This window comes from Neofelis nebulosa, chromosome 17 (assembly GCF_028018385.1).
Source record: "Neofelis nebulosa isolate mNeoNeb1 chromosome 17, mNeoNeb1.pri, whole genome shotgun sequence".
Classification (NCBI taxonomy): Eukaryota; Metazoa; Chordata; class Mammalia; order Carnivora; family Felidae; genus Neofelis; species Neofelis nebulosa.
The window spans coordinates 45,511,284-45,535,381 of record NC_080798.1 but is presented as its reverse complement, the minus strand read 5'-3'; the positions used below and the strand labels follow the sequence as shown (position 1 = coordinate 45,535,381).

Here is a 24,098-nt window from a genome sequence, read left to right as displayed (position 1 = left end):
TTCAAACAGAATTGAGGAACCTGGAACATTAACTTTGCCTGGCAAATGGGCAGGAATGAGCCAGTATGTTTCTGAGGCTAGCTGGGGAATGAAGAGGTCATCCCAAAGAGTGTGTTACTTATGTAAGGTTCAGGGGGCAGTTAAAGACCACACAGGATTCAGCCCAGATAAGTAGTATAATCTGTACTCAAAAAGCTTTCCAGGGTCTTATAACAACACAATGCCACAGGCTTTTAAGTTTGTCACCATTTCATAAATTGGAAAGTTTGTTGAACATCTAAGACCATGGAAATACCCAGGCCTCATTCCTTGTTGTATTTAATACTTGTTCCTTAATATATTTAATATTTTGGCCCACAAATGGGCAGAATTAACTTTTTCTTTTCTTTCTTTTTTTTTTTTTAGTAATCCCTACACCCAACATGGGGCTTGAACTCACAACCCTGAGATCAAGAGTCCCATGCTCTACCAACTGAGCCAGCCAGGTGCCCTCAATTAACTTCTACCATTCTAACAGGATCCTCTATTTCTACCAAAAACAGTTTGTAGCCTCTAGAGTCACTTGGGCTCATTTTCTAAGGCAAAATTGACATCCTATATAAAAGAGTGACCCTCATAAGGTTATTGATGGAGTCTTGCTTATACAGATAGCAGCTGAAATGACTACAAAACCCATGACCCTCACCTGGAATAAAGCCTTGTGTTTGTATAGCGTGGCCTTCTCAAGATCAGATTTCTAAACGACCTCCATTTTTAAAATTACTAAAAAAGTATGTCCTGGAACAGGTCTGATCCAAAGTCTGGATCCTGCATCCATAGTTGTTAACAGTACTTTCACTTCCACTTTGAACGAACGCTGCAGACTGACTGATTTTGTGTGATAAATAACATCTGAAATATCCCTGAACTTAGAAGTTAGTTATCCTTTTGTCTTTTTAATGTTTATTCATTTTTTAGTGAGAGAGAGTGAAAGCGCAAGCGGGGAAGGGGCCGAGAGAGAGGGAGACACAGAATCCGAAGCAGGCTCCAGGCTCCAAGCTGTCAGCACAGAGCCTGATGCGGGCTAGACCTCCTGAACCATGAGATCGTGACCTGAGCCAAAGTCGGACACTGAAGTTAGTCCACTGACCGAGCCACCCATGCACCCCAGAAGTTAGTTGTCCTCAATGTAAAGATGGAAACTATCAGAATGAAACAACTTTGGGCCAATGAATTCAATGTTAATTCTGCCCAGCCCACCAATCACTAAAGGGACAAAAGAAAAGTAATCCTGTTGAGGAGCTACCATATTATGTCTCCGAAGTGCTAGATGCAAAGTAAACCTTTCCAGCAGGAAAACAGCAACCTCAGAATCACACTCCAATTTCTGGAGGACCCTGCAACTATGAGAACACAGCCATGTACAACTGCTTTCACTTCAAACAAAAGACAGAACACAGGCCCTCATAAAAGAATGAAATACTCTACTCACCAGGAAATTATGAGCAGGATATTTCTTCTACCATTTCCTTACAAAAATATCTGCACAGCATAAGTAAGACTGGGAACGGAGCACCTGTCTGGTAGCTGGTAAAGTGTGCAACTCTAGATCTCAGGATCGTGAATTCAAGCCCCACATTGGGTGAAGCTTTATAAAATAATAATAATAATAAGACTTGAGAATAAGTTAGGGTTGTTAAACTATAACACGCTAAGAAAACTATTTCATCTGCCCCGTCCCCAGAAATGAAATCAGTTGGGGCATGCTTCAAAAGCAAGGAAACATTTGATTTATGTGAGCCACAGCTTTTCTAAACAAATTCATTCCAAATTATTATATATAAGATAAGCAAGTACCGATTTGCATATCTTTATGCTATTCAACTCTGTATTATCAATGTTTGCCTGGGAGCAACACAGAGTTCAGATCTTTCAAAAAATAATAGATATTTTTGTTGGGGGAGTGGTATAAAGTGACTCAGATGGCAGAGAAATGTAAGTGGGGAAAGAAAATAGAGGAAAAGATGGGGCGCCTGGGTGGCTCAGTCGGTTGAGCGCTGATTTCGGCTCAGGTCACGATCTTGCGGTCCGTGAGTTCGAGCCCCGCATCGGGCCCCTGTGCTGACAGCTCAGAGCCCGGAGCCTGTTTCAGATTCTGTGTCTCCCTCTCTCTGACCCTCCCCCGTTCATGCTCTGTCTCTCTCTGCCTCAAAAATAAATAAACGTTAGAAAGAAAGAAAGAAAGGAAGGAAGGAAGGAAGGAAGGAAGGAAGGAAGAAAATAGAGGAAAAGAAAGGAAGGGAAGACCAGGCAAGTTAATGTTTCCAGGGCCTAAATCACGAGAAATCTTTCTCAGTTTTCCTCTTCGGAGCCGATCTGTTCTTTGACACTAGAGGGCACCATTGACTAGGTTCACCTCTTGGCCAGAGAATCCTTTGCTTGCTAGTTCAGCACAGAATTGGGAGCCTTCCCTAGACTCGCTTCCCATCACTTTTGCTTTTCGCGGCAACTATCCAGACAAGATTTCAAAGGAATGTGGAGAGTGTACGGGTGCAAAAAGATTGGGTCAGGTTGCCATACCTCCACCCTTGCTGTTCTCCACCCACAGTACTCCTAGGGCAATGAATAAACAAAGTTTTCTCTCTGCCCTTCAGATAGCTCATGCTTTGATTTTCCTCGCTGCTGATACCACTGCTGATTTCTTTAAAGACCGTATTCAGTAGTGTGCTGGTAAATGTGAAACGAGTAGTTCTCCAAAAGGGGAGCAGTGAGGGGGGAGAGATGTAGTTTGATTTGTGGCCTCTTGCCCACTTCCCTGGTGTAAATATTCTCACCATGGCTTGATTGCAAGACACCAACGTTAGGTGGGGAGGGATGCATGGTAGCACAGTATTACAGAATATTACCTAAGTACAGATACAACAGACAAAAATAACACACATGAAAGTAAAATGCACTAAGGTAATTAGGATAAGATGTATTTTGAGTATGACCTTTATAGAGAATAATTTATTTCAATGTAAATTTATACAACTTACCTACTGCATTATTGTCTCTGGGAATCTGTTTTTAAGGTGCCCTCCAAGTGGTTCCTGTACACATGGAAGTGAGAGAACCTTTATTTTGATATAGACAAATCTATCCATTTCTTGCCTATAGGTGGCATTCTGTGGATCCTATTTAAGAAGTCCCTTCCCAGCTCAAGACCTCTTCTCCTACCCACGTCTATCACACTCTACAAAGTGTCTCCCTTCGCAGATTAGCTCCCATGTCAACCTCTATTGACACACTACAGCTAAAGTCTGATCACTAATAACATAGTGTGGCTACTCTTTTAACCAAACTAAACCAACTTAGGTCCTTACGTGATCTATTATCCCTTCTTTCTAGATTTTCAACCCTGGCTTTATCCCTACTCATACCCCTCAGCATATAAACACTCAGTTTTCTCCCATTTCTCACATACACACAACACACACACACACACACACACACACACACACACACACACACCCTCTGTCCTGGTTAATTTCAGCAAATAGCCATTTATGTTTGCTGCCTTCTCTTCTTTATCTTCTGGGCATTTTTAAAAAATTCTTATGCAGTCCATTTTTGTCCCCACCAGACCACTAACAGCCTACACCAAAGTCACCAGTGGCTTCCATTTTGCCCATCCAGTTGACCCCTGTCAGCCCTGACCTCTCTTGACCTGACCTCTGAAGGTTTCTCTCCTGGTACCAGTCCTGCTTCTCTGGGACCCCGGAGCTCCTTTTACTCAGTTTCCTCTAAAGTTTCATCTTACTTAACCTATCATTTACAAATTTTTTAAAGTCTTGATCTATATGATGCTTCTAATTCCAGTACTCATTCCTCTTCTTCATGCCATATCTGGCAAGTCACCCACTGACCCAGAATTTAGGAGTCATACTGGCCAGCCTCTGCATTCATCCACCTGCTGGTCCTACCACGGGGACTGCATGTGACGGCTGCCCTCTGCATTTCTCTGCCCCTGTTCATTCATCTCTGTTGATGGGGTTGCTTACCTGCAATTTCTGCATACTTTCTCACCTTCCTTTTCCATATTTTATCCTCACAACAGAATCAACTTGCCTGGAAGATGAATCTCTGATGGAGAGGATTGAATGAATCTCACTCCTCAGCTCATGACTATCATCATCATCATCGTCATTATCATCACTTTTAAGACCCCTCTTGCTTGAACTTTTTTTACCTTTCTTGTGATTTCCATTATAATTTTAACCGCCCCCCCACACACACACATACACAAGTGATAGATGCTTAAATGTGTTTAGTAAATGTCCTTAGATATGGATGAGTCCTGGAAGAATCTACAGTATAATTTTGAATGTGCATGCATTTAAATTTACATTTATGATATTTTCTTTTTGATCTCATTCTTCCCTCCCCTTTCAAAATTCAAAATATTTTAAAGATAAGACATGTCTTCATTGTTTTATGGGTAGACACATACCCTTCATAGCTTTTCATTGCTTGTAACAAAGATAATACTCTGTGGTCCTCAAATCCTAGTTCATATTCCTTGTTCCTGACCTACCACAAATAATACTTCCCATCCCTTTTGCTGCTAGAGACAGCCACAGGGCAGCCCAGACAATGAGGAGATGTGAGTACAGGCATCATAAAGCCGCTTCTGCATCTCCCTCCCCCCTCCCCTTGGCAATAGAGGAGAAACATGTTGAGATTCACCCTGACCTGCCAATCTCATTCACACCATTCCTACTTACCCTCTATCAGTGCTCAGCCACACCAGCCCTCTACCCATTTCTGGAACATGCCAGTCTCCCAAATCAGGCCACTGTGCCTGATGGGCCCAACCCCAGATGTAGCTCTTTGTTTGACTGGCTCCTTCCTAGTTTCCAGGTCTCCAGGCCAAAACTCCTGTTTTGAAATGCTCTCCCTAAGGTCCAGTCTAAACTAGATCCTTTCTCCCCTGTCCCGATTGCCCACACTATTCTCTATCCTATTTATCCAGGGTACAGCATGGCGACTATAGTTGATAATACTGTATTGTATACTTGAAAGTTGCTACGAGAGGAGATCTTAAGTGTTCTCATCACAACACAGCCTTAAATGTTCTCAATGACAACAACAAAATGGTAATTATGTGAGGTGATGGATGTGTTAACTAACCTTATTGTGGTACTCATTTTGCAATACATACATGTATCAAATCATCATCTTGTACACTTTGAACTTACACAATATTCTATGTCAATCATGTATCAATAAAGCTGGAAAAAATACCGATCAAGGGGCTTCCCATGCCCCACGGCAGACAGCTGATGCACCCAGGGTGCGTGCCCTGTGGGAGAGCAGGGACAGGATAAAAGTCAAAGTTCAATGCATGAGCTGCTTCTCCCCACCCGTATACCCTATATTTTAGCCAGTGTGAAACAATTCCAAGGAGTTGGCAAACAATCATGACTATAGAATCCAAAAGTTCAAGGGTGAAATGAATTCCCTCCCAGAACAAACAATGCGTCCACATGGACGGCCCAGCAGGGCCCAGATGCTCATGCAAAAGGCCACTGTTGAGGAGGGAGATGTGCCCCTTGGGCCGATGTCAGCGGGAGCCCTGGAGCTGCAGAGGCCATCCTTCAGGCTAGTTCACTGCTGTAATGGTACCACCTATCTTGCTGCTCACCGTGTAATTACAAAGGAAACAGACCCAAAATTGTCCTTGAGAGACTGGACATGACTCTGGCCAATTGGGTTTGGCCAGAGGCCCAGATAAACACTAATGACATCCCTAGGCAGCGTGCTAGTCACAGGCTGGGCCAGACGCAAGGTCTCTGAGCCCATCAGTGCTGCTGGGCAAATGATGTCAGGCTGTGGACGAGGGGCAGGGACTGAAATTACTCCCCTTCCCAGTATTTGCTTTCCCCAAGTACAGGAAGAAGAGCAGTAATGGTACCTTCCTGCCTATATTCCTGGTTAGTGTGATGTTTTTCATCTACAGATAATAATCTCCATGTTCTGGCTCTTTCATTTACTAAAAATCATAGCCACATCCAGGACCCAGGACACGGAAGAGACGCTAATCCAAGGACACTTAATCTGACCTAGGTACGGTATATTAGTTAGCTCTTGCTGTGTAATGAATCGCCATAAGATTCAGCAGCTAGAACAACACACACTATGATCTCACGGTTCCTGCAGGTCAGGAGCCCCAGCACAGCCTGGCTGGGTTCTCTGCTCCAGGATGCTCACAGGTGATAATCATGCTATCAGCCGGGCTGCAGTCATCTTAAGGTTCCATGCACATGTGGTTATTGGCAGGATTCGATTCCTCACGGGCTACTGGACTGAGGATCTCAGTCTCTTGCTGGCTATTGACACGGATCTGCCCTTAGTCCTTTGCCACATGGGCGTCTCCAACACAAAAACTTACTTCGTCAAAGTGCACAAGCAGAGAGGGCAGTGGAGAACCAACTAGCAAGGAGGAGGTCACAATCCTTTGTAATTCAGTCACAGAAGGGACACCCATCACCTTTGCCATGTGCCATTGGTAAGAAGCAAATCACAAGCCTAGCACCACTCAAGTGGAGGGATTATTAGCCCACTAGCATGTGAACACTGGGAGGGAGTCATAAGGGGGCCACCTAAGAAGTGAGCCTTCCACTGATAACGAACAAGGATTCACCAGAGTAATCCACAACAGGCTACTGTGGGTTTTCCTTTTTTAAAATTTCAGTGCCTAATTAATGTGTTAGAATGAAGATAATATTAATAAAAAATGCAGAAATAAAACATTCTCATGTTTATAAACGGGACTACCTATTGGCTTTGGAGAGAGAAAAGCAAAACAAAGCAAAGCAAACCCCGATGAACTAAATCAGAGCTCTGAGAGAAGTGAGGCATGATGGGCTTAATCATGGCCAATTAGCAAAACTTCAATAATGACATGAATTTATCTTTGCTCCCAGCCAAGACTCCATTAAAATGATGGTGAATGAATGTAAAAGATTTCCCACTTCTCCCTGGCCACTTGGCCCAATTTGAGAGAGAGCACCTGAGAGGTAGAAAAGAGAATTCAACAAATTTTTAGGCGGAAAGCAGAAGTAGCCAGCGGCAGGATCCCCAGCCAAGATTAGTGTGGAAGGAGTTTAGCCAAGGAGAGTTCTGGTGAGCCGGGAAAGACTCGGACCCGAAAGAGGTCGGAGTTAGTGCCACAGGAGTAAACACGGGCAGATTAGGTGAAAGTCAAGTCCCCTTTGGGACCCCTATGCACAGATGGCCAGTTGCAAGCTGCCCCCTCCTCACACCCCCTGCCCCGGGAGATCTATCGAAGGAAAGAAAGCTAATGGAGATGGCAGATGAACCATGTGTTAGCCCTCTCCAGCCTAGCTAAAATGACAGTAAAGAAAGCTTTATAGAAGTCTTACTCCACTTCAGTGATGTTCAACACAGTGTTGAAAGGTGGAAAGCAGGTGGAGGCGTCTAACTGGCCATGCAGAAGCCTTACCCTAAAACACTACAGAGGGAGATGCAGGGGAGAAATGAGTGAGCCCCCCGACCGAGAGACTCAGTACCTGGGGCAGCAGGAGGGCAGGAAGAGAGCTGACAACCGGGGCAATTAAAATTAGTTTCTGTTTGGAAGGGTGGGGCACCCGGGTCCCCCCGACCAGCACCCCGGCCCCAGCCACAGAGCCTAACTACCGCCCCTCTGCCAGCTGCAGACCAGGCTGAGGGGGGAGGTGCAGGGCTGAAGAAAGAAAAGGTCAAGTCAGTGGCCGGGACTCTAAGAACCTAGGTTCCTTCCTTCTCCTTACTCCCAAGAAGCCATTGGGCAGGTACTCCAACTCAGGTACATCCTTCCCCTCAGGCAGGGAATAGAGGATTCATCTCTGGAGAAAACGGTCACCCCAGAGAAAAAAACGTGAACAGCGACATTCAAGTCCCACTGAAAAGGTCCGCTTGCCACCTAATCCTCTTACAGCAAAGACCAGCAGGCAAGAGACCACCCCGGAGTGTTTTCTTCTGAAATATGGAGAGCCACCGAGTTTAAGGAAGGAGTTGTTTTCTCACTCTGTGCCGTTTCCTAACGGTTTTGTAGCTGTCTCCACCTGCCCTGTTGGGACATCCATTCTAGAACCTTATCTTTTGAGTGGCAGTTTGGGTCCCAGCCTGGGGTGACCTAGGAGTATCACAGATCCAGGCCAAATCCAGGGATGGTTTGTCTGGATGAGTTTCTGCCTCCGTGTTTTTCAAAGCCACAGCCAGGTGCAGAGCACAAGCAGTTCGGTTTTGTTGCAGTTTGCTGGTTGGCCTGCTTGCATGAAACAGGAGGGAGCAGTGGGCCGGTGCCCAAGCCCTGTCTGTACTGGAGCTTACTTAGACCCCTTTACCCCACCGAGGCTCACTCCCAGCCACCACTGCCAGGCCCTGTGCGTGGCACACCCACTTGCAATCTTGTTCCATTTGCATTTTGTTCTATTTCTGACCCTTGGAAATCTTTATCTTGTTTTTGAACGGGCCTTTTTAGCTTTCTCTTTTTATATTTTGTGTCTTTATTATATGTTTGGAACAGAAAGGTTGGCCAAGTCATGAATTCACTGTGCCATCTTGACGGAACTCCCTGTGGTTTCTAACACGATTTTACTCACAAAAGAAGCAGGGCTCCTAGAAGAGGTGATTATGTGTTTGGGGCAACAGAACTAAAGCTGGGAACAGATTATCATATAGGCCATCAAAGATATCCAAAAGAGTGACGGCAGAGTCAAATTGAAGGGGCCCAAATTGAAAAGCATCATAAGAAAATAATTACTGTCATCAGGACCCTCTGAATTCAAGTTAGACCCTGAGTCCATGATGTTCAAATGGTACAAATAATAAAAGTGTGCCAAAGAAGTGACATGCTCTGATCTGAGTCTGTTGATGCTTGATTCATAAAGTATGGACTATAGAAAAGTGAACTGGACTGTGGTACTTGAACCAACCTCAGACTCAGAGGACCTGATAAACAAAAGCATATTGAAAACTAGGTTTACAGGGTAGGACTACAGGGAAATGAGCTGGGGTAATAACTTGGGGCATTAACTCGATTTTCTTCCCAGGATGAGGCTAGAGCCTTGTTGATGCCAAGTTTGGCTGAAGAAGCAGGAGAGCTTGCTATCTGTCGGCATTCTTATAGAGACATACAGCTCTTTAGGGTTTTTCTATTAGAGTGATGAGAGCCCCAATATAGAAGGCCAGTAAGGTAGCAAGAACTGAGATCCCATATCCAATGAGGTCCCAGTGACGCCTGGGAGACTCACCGGAGATCTTGGGTGACAAAGGATCACAAGACAAAGGGTGACAAAGGATGACAAAAGATCACTGGAGATCTTGGGTGACAAAGGAAGTCCTACCAGCGCTTCACTTCCAAAAAATTCTTACAGTTTTGGCTAATTATATCAGGAACTTATTATAGTGCATAGGAGTAGGGGAGCCTCTCTGCCTATCTAATTCTCCTTGAAACACTTCAGAATAAGAAAAAAAAATGAGGGGTGCCTGGGTGGTTCGGTTAAGCGTCCAACTTTGGCTCAGGTCATGATGTCAGAGTTGAGTTTGAGCCCTGTGTCGGGCTCTGTGCTGTCAGCTCCAGCTGTGGAACCTGCTTCAGATCCTCTGTCTCCCTCTCTCTGCCCCTCCCCTGCTCTCTCTTCCAAAAATAAACATTTTTTAATAATTGAGGATATAATAAAAGCAAAGTAATTAGAACCCCCCAGGGTGAAAGACTGTATGAGGAAGAAACAGTTTTGTTTTATTATACTATTTAGTTCTGGAGCAAACAACATTTATTTGTATAATCATGGTAATATAGATGGTTTTTGTTGCTTTTCAGCTTTTTGAATAAACCTTTAGAAAAAGTACAGATGATTTCCTTATGATTAAATAATAGAAAGTAAATTAAAAAAAATTTTGATTGTATAAAAGTAAAAGGACAGCTGCCCTGAGTTAGGGGAGGGAAATGGGAACAGAGAGCTGGAAGGGCAGCCGGTGGGCGGGGCAAGAATGCAGTCCACAAAGTGGGGTGGCAAGGGACCCTGCCCACTGTGAAGGCCAGTAAAACAAGAACCTTTCCGAGGGGCATGGGGGAGACTATGTTGGGAGTTTAAAACTCTATCTGGAAGGATTCAAAAGAAACTAGCATTAATAGCGGCCTTGGGCAGGTGATCAGCGTGGCTGAGGAATAAAAAAGTAAGGGGCGGGGCTTTCACTGTGGACCCTTTGTATCTTTGAATTTTAAACCTTTTTAAAAATTTTTCGGGGGGCCCCTGAGTGGCTCAGTCGGTTAAGCGTCCGACTTCGGCTCAGGTCACGATCTCACTGTCCGTGAGTTCAAGCCCCACGTCGGGCTCTGTGCTGACTGCTCAGAGCCTGGAGCCTGTTTCAGATTCTGTGTCTCCCTCTCTCTCTGACCCTCCCCCGTTCATGCTCTGTCTCTCTCGGTCTCAAAAATAAATAAACGTTAAAAAAAATTAAAAAAAATTTTTTTTCGGGGCACCTGGGGGACTCAGTTGGTTAAGCGTCCAACTCGTGATTTTGGCTCAGGTTGTGATCTCATGGTTTGTGAGATCGAGTCCTGTGTTGAAAGTGCAGAGACTGCTTGGGATTCTCTGTCTCTCTGTCTCTCTCTGCCCCTCCCCTGCTCACTCGCTCTCTCTCAAAATAAACATTCTTTATAAATAAATAATTAAATACATATATAAAAATGCTAAATAAAAATAAAGGTACATCATCAACAATCCAACTTGCAGGACTGCCCCCTCCTTGAAGAACAGCGTGGGTGGCCAAGACCTGCCCAAGCGCACTCGCTGAAGCTTTGCCGCCAGGAGCAAACCATTGGCCACAACTATAATGACCCTTAGGATGGAGATGGGTGTATTACAGGAGTCATACTGCAGAATATTAACAGTAAAGAATCATTTAGACCTACGATGACGAACATGGAAAGGTTTCCCTAACACCCTGCCGAATGAGACAAGTGAGTTGCTCAACATATAGAAGATCCCATCTTTGGTATATTTAAAAATCACACGTATATTTGATTTTCATATGCACACTAGGTAACATGGAAGGGCCACGGCAAACTTAACAGTTCTTTCTGAGGTAAGACGAGGAGAAGAGTTTCCATCCGAACATGCCTTATTTGAATTTATTGTGAGATGTCTGCACAATGTGCAGAGTTTTTTTCAATAATTTTCTCAAAGCACAGCATTGCTCTGGTTAAGTAAAAAAAAGGCTCTGGGGTGGGGCAATGAATTCACCTATAAATTCCAGGGAGAAGCCACTCTGAACATCTCTCTGCCTCTCCTGAGAAGAGGCACAATCAGGGCAAGTTCTTGATCAACGTCATTTCCATGCCAAATGCATCGAGACACAGCAACATGATGATCTGTCCCAAGTGAATCCTTAAGGGTGGCAAGACTTCGTGTGACCATTCGCTCAAGATGACGACATCCCTCTATCATCATGGGACTCAGTAAATGTTTCTCGAATGAATGACTGCCCGGACGCTGTCCCCAAGAGCTGGTTTCCAAAACCCACCCAACCTGCAGCCACAGCTGTTCATGTTCTAGCCCCACAAGAGCTGCTCACAGAAACCCAGGCCTGGCAGGGAGAGGCTGACGGCGTCCAAAGGGTGCAGTGAAGTAACCGTGCCCAACGGCTATAACAGTGACCCCTGCACAGGGACTCAGCCACCCGTCAGAAGCCTGACACTCTTGGTTAATAACACGCACATTCCTAAAACCAGCAAGGTTATGGCACTTCCACCCCTATGTGGGCTGGAGGGTGTACAGGGCCCAGAGGCCTCTTGTCTGGAGGACAGCGATTCTGTAGACATCCACGCCAACACCACCTACAGCTGCTGATTGTTTATTGCACGAGAAACTGGCAATACCAAGGCAAGGGGGTAGGCATTACAAAACAATCTGGTGACCAACCCAGGGCTACCGAAGGACATTCTACACAACACCTCGGTTATATACACGTATGTACACGCACGTACACACATGAACACACTCGGAACACCTGTGAGCCTCAGCCTTCCAAGCCCCCAACGGCAGCTTACACCCCCAACCCCCAGTAGAGCAGGACACTGCGGGGAAGCACAGCAAATGACTCAAGGAAACAAAAAAAGTTGAGCTCCAGGGAGCTGAGCCACTCAGATCAGCACACACAACACAGTGGACACGGGCCGTCCCTCCACAGGCCAGGGGGAAGGAAAAGGACCTGGGGGTGTGAGGCTGTCCCCAGGAGGCCCCGTGACTGATCAGTGGATCTGCCTGGGGTCCCAGGAAGGTCAAGCTAGTCTACAGCTGGTGCTCAGTGCTAGAGCCCCAGGGGCCCGCACCAGGGAGCTCACGACAACCACCAGCATCCCAGAGGAGCAGGTACGCCTTGCGGGTCTCCACACATGGCGGAATGAGCACGTCAGAGGCTGGCGGGAGCTCCGGAAACCAAGTCAGACAGTGTGCAGCAGCTCGAAGCCCTTCCACTGGTCTCCAAGAGCATCGTTTTCCACGTGCGGATAAAGCCTCACTTCTAGGCAGAATGAACACACTCTAGGGTGGCTGGGACACACTGCATTCTCAATGGGAGACTAATGGACCAGCCTGTAGCCTCAGGGGCTGGCGGAGGACAACAGGGTCACCCACGCCCACGTGCTCCAGCACTTGGGGCTGCCTGGACAACTACATCTAGCAAAGGGAGTTCTCTGTCAAAGGTGGCAAGGTTGGGTGGCACTCAGAACACCGCCCCCTCCGCCTCTCTGTCAACGCTTGGGGACTAGGCCGCGTGGAAGCGGAGTCACCGGGTCAGGCCTGCCTGAGCTCACAGAACTGCTGAGCGGGTTCCTAAGACGAGCAGCCATTTGGGGACCAAGTGGTCCCTGGACCAGTGGTGCCGGATCCCTCAAGGTCCCAGCAACACCTGGTGTCCCAGCTCCTTGACAGAAAGCGCCAGCAGCACACCAACATCGAAACACAGAGCAATCCTGCACACAAAACGCTTCAAGTGGATGTCAAAGGGAGAAGAAAGTCTGAGGGAGTCTGTGGTTTCCACCCCACTGACACCCAAGCAGCTGGTACCACCATTTGTTTGCGGGAAAGAACAAACTGGCCAGCACTGAGTGCAGAGACGGGCCTTGCTGCTCAGCCTCGGTGACGGGAGCCTGCAGGGAGAGGAGGCGGCAGGCCCAGCTCTCTCCGGGTGTGGGAGGAGTTCCTCTCGCTCAGACCTCCATCTTACACAGATCACTGGGAAAGTTCTATTTAAAACAGAACCTCTTTTACTGGCAAAGACTCTGGGCCTTGTCGGCCCAGAACAGCTACCCCAAGCGAGTGGCCGGTCTCCTTCTCGCCTGACTGGCCCGTCGGACCCAGGGCTTCCGCCACAGCTCTTCAGCAGAAGGCACCCTCCCTGCACGCTCATGCATACCTACGGCTGGTCTTCGGGGAAAAGGAGGGAGAGCTTACAGAGAGGGGTCAGGCCTCCAGACTCTGAAACGGGTGACGGGGCCAAGGTGACATGGGGGCTTTATTCCAGACTGCCACCAGTGGGTAGGGGGGAAGGGAGGGAGACAGGCAGGGCCTCCAGAGGTCAGACTCTGCCACCACCAGCCTGATGACAGTGTGGTCCCAAGCACGGCCACCGCTTGGGGGGCCTCCCGAGTGCTGCGTGGCCTCCGGCCTCTTGGGCAGGAAGAACTCGGGACTATGTGTGCGCTGGGGGGCGTGGGAGGGGGCGGCCTCGGTCACTCCTGTCCAAAGCCTTCAGTCTCCTCGATGGCATACAGCAGCTTCTCTTTCAGCTGTTCATAGCTCTTGTATGGGGGGAGATCCAGACGGTTGAAACTGTTGAAAGAGGGAACAGAAGAGTCAGCACAGAGGTCAGGGTTCCATGGCCCTGCTCCAGCCTGGCCGCAGGGGGCGGTCAAAAGAGTTCATGTGACTGTGGCTCAAACATGCCAAGTGGCCAGACGCCAGAAGAGAGTCCTTGAGGGCCCCGCTGTGTGAGGCCTTAATGCTTCTGGTCCCCAGACCATGGGAGGGTTAGGAGACAGGGCAGGGCCACTGGAGAAAGGGGGAACTGGGCAGCAGGGCACACGGGGAGGCAGCTCTCTGTCTACTGGAAGAGAACTGTTTGAGTATTTAACAGCGGGTAAGGACATGAGGACTGCTGCCGTAACTCCCAAAAGATCAGAGGCCCCTCCTCTCGAACCCCAGAGCCACACGGAAGTTGCCAGAGTCAAGTCCCAAAGCAGCCCCACTCACTGGACTGCCCTCAGGAGCTCATCTGGTCTGTGAGGTTCTAGCCACCTCCCACTAACACCAAAATGCTCACCACGTGTGGCTTCTGGGCAGCCAGGTTTCCTTGCCAACCTTGTCGACGCAAAACTTCTGTGGTCCATTGCTACCTGTTATCCAAAGAACACCACATCAGGTACAACTGAACCATCCCCTCCCACGGCAGGACCCTGGCTGCACCCACAGTGGAGGGAGGGCTCAGGCCCACTGACTTGCTTCCAAGGAGATTTTAAGCCCTGCCCGCCTTTCGAGCTGCCCTCACACCAGCCCCAGGGCACCAGCAGGGCAAGGGGAGACGCACCAATGAGTTCGGCAAATCCTCCAACAGGCAGGCGACAAGTCCCGGTGACGAACTGCAGCAGGCGGATCCTCTTCTCATTGTCCATCTCCTTCACCACCTGGAACTCCACCAGTCAGCGCAGAGCCAGACAAGCCACCTGACCCAGAACCTCGCCCTAACCTGTGACTCCAGGCAGCCAGGACCCCTCTTTGGGGCTGAGAACACAAAGCCCGGGGTTGGGGGTGGGGGCGGTTACAGCCACCAACCTCAGAAACCCCCAAGCCGCCGCCTCTGAGGGGCTGTGTCCGTAGGACAACCCCACCAGTCCGCGGGACATGTCTCGGTCTCAGGGGCACCTCGAGCTGGATTTTCTTTTCCTATCCAAGTTGTACTTTTAAGAACATACCAAGGATGGGAGTGATTGCTTAAGGGGTATGGGGTTTCTTCTTGGGGGTGATGAAGAGTTCTGGAATTAGATGGTGGTAATGATCGCATCACACCGTGAAAGGCCAGTGAACTGTACACCTTAACATGGTGAATTTTATGAGATGGGAATTGCACTGTCATGACGACATGTTCATATACGTCCTTTTCTCCAGGGGTGCTACGCTTCGTGACGACAACGACAAGACTACACCCAGGAAAGAACCAATTCATCAGATCCAGGACTCCAAGCTCATTCGGTTTCTCTGGAGCCCAGCACACGCAGTCCCGTCCCACCCGGCTGGAGGGCAGCCGCGCCCTGCGGGAGCTTCCCTTCCTGCCCGCAGGCTGGCGCTCCTGCACCCAGTGTTTTCAGCTGGCCCAAGGCTGACCACCACCATGTCCTGTCAAGTGCACTGGCCGCAAGCCAGCTGCAACCGCACTGTTCGGCCCCAGGTCGGGTTTCTCCTTGGGGAGGGCGTCAAGGAGGAGGGAGGTGACCACACAACAAGGGTCCTTGAGCTTAAGATCTCATCAGGTCTCGTTCCTGTGGCTGACTGCTGAAACACCCCAGCCGAGACCCACACCCGACTCCGGTGGGATGGGTCCCGGGCCTACCTGCCAGAACCACTGGATCTGCTTGCTGTTCTTGGTGTAGTGCCGGTAGATGGTGTTCTTCTGCCAGTCGCTCATGTCTATCTCCTGCATGCCACACAGCATCAGCTGCAGAGGGGACAGGTGTCAGCGGGCCGGCGCCAGCCCCCTCCCCACAGGTGCACAGTGCCTCATCCACCACTAGCAGGTGAAACCATCCTGAACGTTTTCATCTGTTTCTGCTGGCAGTGTTGATGATCTGGGCGATACAGCCCTGAACGTGGAACCCCTCAAAACGAGGGCCAGGGGAGGAATAGGTGTGAGAAACCAGATCACACCCATCCGCCCCATGGCCTCGAGCCGGAGGGAGTGTGAGGTTTTACTGGTGAGTCCCTCCGGGGGACGCAGTTGGCCAACAGAGGGCAGGACGGCCCCAGAGGCAGAGGCGCAGGGTGGAGGCAACCTCAGTTCTCACCTCCAGCTCTTTCTCATCAAAGTAGCGCAGCCACTCCAGGGGGGCCACCTCATTGAAGCCGTCCAGGAAGGCTTTGGTCTGCTCTTCCACGCCCCGGGTGAAACGCCAGTCGGTTAGGAGCCTGAAACAGAAGATCAGCCATCAGTGGCGCCGAGACCCGCTCCTCAGGTGCAGCTCGGGGCCTGCCACGAGGCTGTTGTCACACGGCAGCAAGGGATCAGGTGACGGTAACCAGGAGACACTGGAGTCTGTGACATTCCACCACCTCCTCTACCTCCCACCGTCACTGGCTGAACTTTAGGCATGTGGAGGTGAAGACGCTAGACCGAGAGACCTGAAGAAGGCACACGGGTGAAGTCGCGCACAGACGCGCGTCAGAGAATGGACTTGGGTAGGCACCCGGGACACAGAAATCCTGCCAGTTAGAAGGAAGAGGGAGATGTTCAAGTTTCATGCCTCTTCAAGGCCCTGCAGTCTCGAAGGCTACCATGTGGGGAAAAAGCGCCAACAGGAGCTCTAACATGACCTTGGGCTCCGGTTTCCTCAGCTCTGGTCAGCGTGTGATGGCCCTGGGTAGCCATCACAGGCCAATGCCAAATGGGAGGCTGTGATCCCCGGTGAAATACCCGGGCGCCTGGCTGGAGGGTGCCCCAGAGACGAGGGGGCTCTGCCCTTCCCCCCGCCACCGGCTCCCCAGTGCTTGAGACTCACATGATGTACTCTTCCTTGTTCTCCTCTGTCACTCGGATGCTCTCACCACCTTCCTTTAGCTCATGGGTTGTCACCTTGCCCAGGATCTCCATGTCCTGGATGAAGTACAGCTCTAGACCACACTCTTCCAGGTTGTTCTCTCTGGGGGCACGAGACACCAAGAGGGAAGAGGTCTATCTCAGAAGGGTCTTCCCTTATCCTGCTCCGTCACTCACATTAGTGTTCGTGGGATGCAAGGACTCACAGGTAGCTGAAGTCCAGAACAGAGCCCGGGACCTCTCCCTGAGGCACAGAGTGAATTCCAGAGCTGCCCTCCAGGGAAACCTGGGAGCCATGCATCTCCACAAGCATTTACACAGCCTATAAGAGTGCAAGGCCACTCTGGCGGAGAACATACAGGCCAACCGTGCTACTCCCCACCCAGAGACCCCTCTCCTTCCAACACGGTGCAAGAGAGAGGACTCACTTGATCCAGACGATAGAGTTGTAGAATTCAGGGTCAATAGATTCCAGGTCTTTCAGGGTTGGTCTCTTGTTGAGCATCCGCTTATAGAAAGGGAGGGTGAAGCCTGTGTCAATGAACTTCCCATGATACAGAGCCTGAGGAAGAAGAGACACGCCAAAGGGGTTCGGTCTTCAGAGGACCCTGCCCAAGTCAGGCTCTCGGATGCTCCTCACCAAAGTCCAACTACTGCTACCTGCCCTCTCTCCCCAAGAGCGCCTACGACCTTGGGACACCTGCAGACCACAGGGACAAGCAGAGCCAGCCTGCTTAGGAGCCTACTGCCTGCCCAGCACGCTCACCCACCAGCTCCCTGTTCTAGCAGAGATCTGCCCGCACTCCCAGCACAGCCCCAGGCGGCGGCCCTGACTCACTGACGCTCAGAGCTGGGCCACAGAGGCAGCCAAAAATAATGCAGACGCTGTCAATGGCAAGAGCTGGCGGGCCAGTGGTGAGTAATAGTCTAGGGTTTTACTGGTCTGTCCTGTCAGCTGCGGGGCCAGGCGGGTCTCTAGACCTGGGAAGAATGTGCCCACTTCCTGAGCCCAGCACCTTAGCCAAGAACTTCCAGACAAGGGGAAGGGACATATTTAGTCATGGGCTCTGGGGTTCCTGCAGGCAGAGTATTCAGGAAGTCAGGAAGAAGCAAAGGAAAGTGAGCGATGAAACATCTCCAACTACCAAAAGTGGCAGAAGGACTATATGACTCTCATAGGCTCCCCCTTCTCAATCCCGGTTCTCTGCCCTCACGAAGACACTCGACAGGATACACATGACATGACTCCCTTCTCTACTCACACCGTGTTCCTATTTCTAGATAAATACGGGTACCATGACTCCCTTTTTCCTACTGTTCACCCACTCCCTGACGATGCCTCCTACATCCTGACCAACAGTCTACTAGGACTCTGTTCTAAGCTAGTGTTGATTCCAAATCCCCTTCCAGAAGTGAGCGTCTCAGTCAGATACTCCCAAACACTCCCACCCAAGGCTCGTGACAAACCGTGGTACGCACCTCCCCGACATCTCCTCTCCCCCCACGAGACAGGCAGCAGGGGGGCAGCGTGTGTCATGCCAACACCCTCAGTGGGGTGCACACTGAATGTCAAGTGAGCGATCGCTTGACCAGTCCTACACAAATCAAACATGAAAACCCTCTCATAGCCCCTGGGGGCAACGCTGACAGAGCTCTGAACTACCTCCAGAATGCTAGCTTTTTGCATGTCTTGTTAGGAGCCGTGTGAGGAGGTGCGTGGGGCTCAGAGATGGGGCACCCACTGCAGGCGGCTGTTGGCATGCCTGGCTCCCCGGCAGCCGCCCTCTCTAGAGATCTCGCAGCAATGCATCTTACCATAGCGATGAATCTGCCAATAAAGCGGAAATAGGTGAGGTGGTCGGGGTTGATGGAGGAGGCAGGGTTGATCTGCAGGCAGTAATTGTTCTTCCCGGCGTATTCAAATAAACAATACATGGGGTTGAGCACCTCATGAGACAGGAGGAAAAACCACTCCCTGTGAGAGAAGACAGAGAAAAACAAGGGTAATGGATCCCTTCCTGCAACCTGCACCAGAGATGTGACCCTCCTCTGTCGTCTTGTCTTGGCTAGTTTGGAGACACGCGTCCCTGGTTGCCGAGCCCCACTGGGATTAACACCTGGTATAATTTGTATTAGCAGCTGGTCAGTGAGCAAGGGTGAACCAGGACAACAATTACACTTGTGGACAGTGCTCAGGAAAGCCTGCGTGCATGTCTCTGGGCTCCGAGGTGATGCATTCCAGGACTTTACATCCGATATCCAGTATGTCTGATGGCAAAGGAGCTCTTTGTACCCTGAGGCCACCATGCACAGCTGTGCAGGCTGTGCACTGTACAAAGGCACTATGTTAAAATAGCATGGGTTTGCACATTTATTACGATAATTTTTCTGCATGTAGCAGTCAAGCTAGTATTTTTCCCAATAAAACAAAGATATCATGACCATTTTCTAACATGGAAGTGTCTTGAGAAAGGGCATCTTTTTCTAAATCTTGCACAGGTGCTGTAAGAAATAGCTAGCCTGTTTTTACCCTGAGTTGGCAGCGTAATATGAATACACAGTAATATGTTCCTAAGCCCTGATGCATGAAAACTCTGTAATCCATGCTGCCTCTAGATTATAAACCTCATTCCCAGTAGCTGTACAACAGGTATCTCACTTCCCTTGCTCTTTCCCCTCCCCTCACCCCAGACCCCACCACCATACCCTTTCCCACACTTCCACGCATTTTTCTGAACCAACACCCATGACTTGGCATCTCTTTGTGGCCTAGATACAAGCCGCAAGCCAGAATTCAGGGTCCTTTCAGGCTTGAGCTCAACCAGCAGGGGGACATCCCAAGGGGGCCAGTCCCCGGCTGCTTGTGGCCGGGCAGACGAGGAGTTCCTTCGATGCAGAGGGTGCCTCGGTATCCCGTCCGTGGTTCTACCCTGTGGTAGAACAGCATGACGTAACCTACCATAGGGTAAAACCACTGGCAGGACACAGAGAGACAGACACACACGGGGTGGGAGCCACACCACCAAGCAGAGCCTGGAGAGAAGGTCACCATGGTCACCACAGAACAAAGAGCAATTGATCCACAGGGGCCAACACAGAGGGCAGCACCACCGGCAAACAGAGGACCAGAAGCAAGTGAACCCAACACCAAGAGAGAAGACGTCCCCACACCGTGAGAGGTCAGCGAGCTGAGTGGTCACCGTAGGCCAGGATGCTCCTTCTCCCTGCCAGGGGACCTTCAGCCCCATTATCCAAGGCAACGTTTTGTCAGAGAGTCTGTTAACTTTTGCAGGCAGACTGGGTGAGGGCAGGCCAATGCTTTAGGCTCTTCTTACGGGCACATCAGCCATTTTAATTTTTGACCCTCTGCACATGATGTGTAGCTGAGCCCTGATCAAGGCCCTCCGGGTTGGGACAGAGCTTATATATGTCAGGCACACAGGGACACACCAGATTTGACCTGCCCCAGCTGCCCAAGAAGAGAAGCCCGGGGCCGATTTTAATTGAAACCACAGGACATCACTATTTAGCCACTGCCGAATGGTTCAAGTACAAAAATCATGAGCCACTGTCCTCAGCTCTTCCCTTGGGAGCTCCCAGCCTCCCCACAGGCCAATAACTAAAGGGTCAATTCCCAGCCCCGAAGGGGACCCTGGGACCCTGCTCCTGTGCCCATGTGGACCAGCCACACCCATGCCTACTCCTGAAGGTACAGGAGTTTGGGGAGCCAATGTGAGCAAGGGGGAGGCAGCGTTCTGGCTGGAGGCATTTCTGGGGCAACGGGGTGCCGCACAGCCTTCCAGAGGTGATGAGCTTACCTGGCAATGCCTCCGTAGTCCAGGCCCTCCTCGCCGCGCATGATGATGTAGAGCCGGCGGCGCAGGTCATACGGCTTCATGTTCATGATCTGGGGAGACAGAGCATCGTGGCCAGAGTGCCACGCCTGCCTCCGTGACAGGCTGGGGCAGGGCAGGGAATTCTAAGGCCTGCTGTTCAGCAGAGACTTGTCACCAAGGCCCACACCTTGGAAACGCTACCACATGGATTCAACGGGCCATGTGACAGGAGACGGGGTGGTGAGAGGGGGCCTCCTGTTCGTTGGTCTCAGGCACCATGATTATTCTCTAACCTGCTGGAAAGAATCCTCAAAAAGCGTCTGCCTGGAAACGCTGATCTTCACATGGCTGGGGAGGGCATTCGACTGAAAAGAAACAAAGAAACAAAGAAAGAAAACAAACCCCGAGTCAGGACCTCAGTCATAACTATCCAGTCAAGTCTCTCATCTGTACAAACAGGCTTCCCCGTCTCCCTGGACCAGTGGCGGAGAGCCTGGTACTGTAGGAATGGGAGCTGGTTTCCTGGAGATGATGTCAGACAGTCGCTTGGGGTAAGACAAGTGACTGGCGGCCCTCCCTAAGACGCACGCGTTTCACTACCTCTGCTAGGCTGGGAAATCATGCTAAGTGAACTCAATCACCCAACCTCTGCGGGAGGTCCAGTCCCAGAACTCACGTGGCAGAGGAACCGGAACTGGTGATACTTCCACCGAAAACTTCGGTCGTAGGCACCAGGGGAACCCTGCTTCGTCCTGGGAAGAGCAAAGATGTTCTAGAACCCATGTGATTTCTCAAAAATTAGCAATGTATTTTGTTAGCCTTGAGGAAAGCTGATGCTATGTTAGAGACAAGAAAGGAAAGGAAGTGACCGTCATTAGGTCTCCTGTAGACACATTTGAGGAGTAAAAAGAAAAACCAGAAATAAGGCCAGACTTCTTGCTTTTACAGAAAGACCACTAGTGTTATTCAGAATAAACAGGATAGCCCCTTCCCCCCCCACCCCCCCAACCCCGACCCCATTAATGTGACATTAAAACTGGCCACCAGAGGGCAGTAACAGGATCGAGACGAGGATGAACCCTGACGGTGTGAACAGATACCAACACTGCCTGTGGAAAGTCCTTACCCAGACTCAAACCCTGGGCGAGGATCCTTAAAGGTGGTGGTGCGTGTATTGTGGTCCACAAAATAGCGTACCCCTTCACTGGTGTACTTCATCTCCCACCCTGGGGGCAGAGCTGGTTCCTGGATCATCCTGGAAGCACGGGAAGAGAGGAGGTAAGGGGTGGTGTCTCCTTCTGGGCCTAGGAGGATGGGGTTCCCGGAGTACTGCTTTCTCTCCGCTTTCACCCAGGCCCTGCACAGCCCTTGAGGACGCGTCTGAAGGAAACACACCTGGTACCACCCAAGTCGTGAGGACGGTTCTGTAGCAAAGAGAGGTCACGTACTGTCCCAAGGCCAAAGAACCAGCTCTGGGTGGATGGCCATGGCCTGAGTAGCCACCAGCGATCCTGAGACACCACAGGCCCCATCCCAGACTAGCTTCTAGAGGGGTTCCCTCGAGCCATTCGAGATCACGCTATCGGCAATGTGCACAACTGGCCCAGACACCACTCTCTATCCATCGAGAAAGTCAATTCAAGGAGCCACTTTCAAGTCTCATTAGGTCGACACCACATGGTAAGGATCTTGGGGCATTCGTGTTTGGCTAAAGATATCCCTGAACACTGGCCATGGAGGACCATGCATTCCATGGCACTTGGCCAACGCTGGAGCTACACCTGGCCGACCTGGCCCGTGTCCTTACCCCTGGGTCCGAGGGTCCTCCCACTGCGTGGTGCGTGTGTTATGGTTCACGTAATACACCCGTCCGTTGTCCTGTCTCTTCTCTGCCATGGGAGAATAAAGAAAAGACGACAATCAGCTTGCAAGACCTTGAGTTCCACTCCCCTCTGGCTCCCACGTCCTGAGTGCCAGCGGTCTCAATTTCTGCCCCTGTTCCAGACCTGTTAGAGAAGTTTAACCGATGAAAGCCTGGCTCACTCACATCTGTCACTGGTAAAAAGGACAAAGAGAATCTTTCCCTACTGGGGAGTGGGGGAGGGTCAAACACATTTCCAACTCAAGATCCAGCACTGTCTTTGGTTGGTCGATTTGTTGGAGGAAAGGGGGCGGTGTGGCAACACGGAGGGGGAGCAGCCCCAGCTGAAACCAGAGGCATAATTGCATCCAGCTGTGCGCAAAGTGGAGGCACGGCCAGCCTCCCTTCAACCCGGGTCCCGTCCCCAGTCCCTCATGGGCCGGTCTCTGGTCCTGCAACTGCTCCATCCAGGCAGGGTCATTGTGGGGTGGCTGCATTTTCCTTTGTACCTTCTTGATCAGTACTCGGTACCACAGGGCCTACTCCCGTCTGCCTTCTCTCCTTCCCCTTGCGTGAAGGCAAAGCTTTGTTCTAAAACTCTCATACCCAGCAAAATGTCGTGTTGCACATGTGCAATAAATGCCTGGGGCTGTGGGCACTTACAATGCCCACCTTGTTCTTACACCTTAGTGTGTGTTTCGAGCCAGGCCAGTGTTTGGGGGCGCTCAGACACATGGTCTCTGGCCTCTGGACAATCTTTCCTATCTCGCCCTCTCCTGGGGCACTGATGATGGCTCGGGTGCTCATGGGAGGGATCCAGGCAGACCCACACTAGCTACTAATTCCAGGCTGTGAGAGGCAGTGAAAGAGGCACTCCGTCAGCTCCAAGTGGATGACAAGGGAGACGAGGGGCAAGGCTTCGAACCCAAGAGAGGTCACCTTTCCCATGAAGTTCGTGAGCCTTCAATTCTGCTTCTGTCCCCCAAATAACTGATGCTAATGACCCTCCCTCTTTTACAATGACAGGGTGAAATTAAAAAAATAAAAAGAACCAGTTCCAGAAGGTACAGGCAAACCAAAAGCTAAGAAAGGCCTAGAACTGAGGAACTCACACCTCTCCCCTCAAGCGTCAGGCTGCAGTGTTCCCAGTATCAACCTAGGTGCCTTGGTCTCTCTGTCTTACATGGTATCCATTACCTGACAGAAATTTTAAAAACACAGACAAAAGGAAAGAAAGCAAAGATGTCCAAGATTATTACAGAACTCACCATCACCTCAGAAAAGCTTATGGGACTGTCCCACAGAAGGCAGGCTTCCTGAGAAGGTTCTAAAAAAAAGGAGAGGCCCCTTCCATTCCAGAAGCTTCTGCTTTAAACTAGATCCTTTGTGTCTGCGCTGCCACGGGCCAAAGCCCATGCTGATCCTCAGGGTGGGGGATCTGTCCGGCCGGTCTGGGGCCTATGCCCTCATTGCTGCCAGGGGGCCTCCTGGAACTGCCTCACCGCATACAATTTCATAGTTCAGGGGCTGGGAAAGCCCTAACCCTAGCATCTAGTTCGCTTCCT

The 24,098-nt window shown here is 50.2% G+C and overlaps 1 protein-coding gene and 1 long non-coding RNA gene across 2 annotated transcripts in view; one reads left to right on the top strand and one right to left on the bottom strand.

Annotated features, from left to right (window-relative positions):
* Positions 1-11,867: 11,867 nt before the first annotated feature.
* The window catches only part of WWP2 (WW domain containing E3 ubiquitin protein ligase 2), a 155,129-nt gene continuing 142,898 nt past the window's right edge, over positions 11,868-24,098 (bottom strand). Inside the window, exons 12-24 of the mRNA XM_058707642.1 lie at positions 22,480-22,561; positions 21,799-21,927; positions 21,349-21,424; positions 20,966-21,037; positions 20,655-20,743; positions 18,652-18,811; positions 17,265-17,398; positions 16,799-16,939; positions 16,088-16,208; positions 15,637-15,741; positions 14,617-14,713; positions 14,353-14,425; positions 11,868-13,862 (exon numbers count right to left, since the gene is read on the bottom strand). Of these exons, the coding sequence (XP_058563625.1) occupies positions 13,763-13,862; positions 14,353-14,425; positions 14,617-14,713; positions 15,637-15,741; positions 16,088-16,208; positions 16,799-16,939; positions 17,265-17,398; positions 18,652-18,811; positions 20,655-20,743; positions 20,966-21,037; positions 21,349-21,424; positions 21,799-21,927; positions 22,480-22,561 (1,379 nt within the window). The 3' untranslated portion in view covers positions 11,868-13,762. The remainder of the gene's footprint in view (positions 13,863-14,352; positions 14,426-14,616; positions 14,714-15,636; positions 15,742-16,087; positions 16,209-16,798; positions 16,940-17,264; positions 17,399-18,651; positions 18,812-20,654; positions 20,744-20,965; positions 21,038-21,348; positions 21,425-21,798; positions 21,928-22,479; positions 22,562-24,098) is intronic.
* Positions 19,855-22,603, top strand: LOC131499564 (uncharacterized). The gene is made up of 3 exons (XR_009255952.1): positions 19,855-20,015; positions 21,132-21,223; positions 22,027-22,603. It is a non-coding gene; the product is annotated as an uncharacterized LOC131499564 (long non-coding RNA).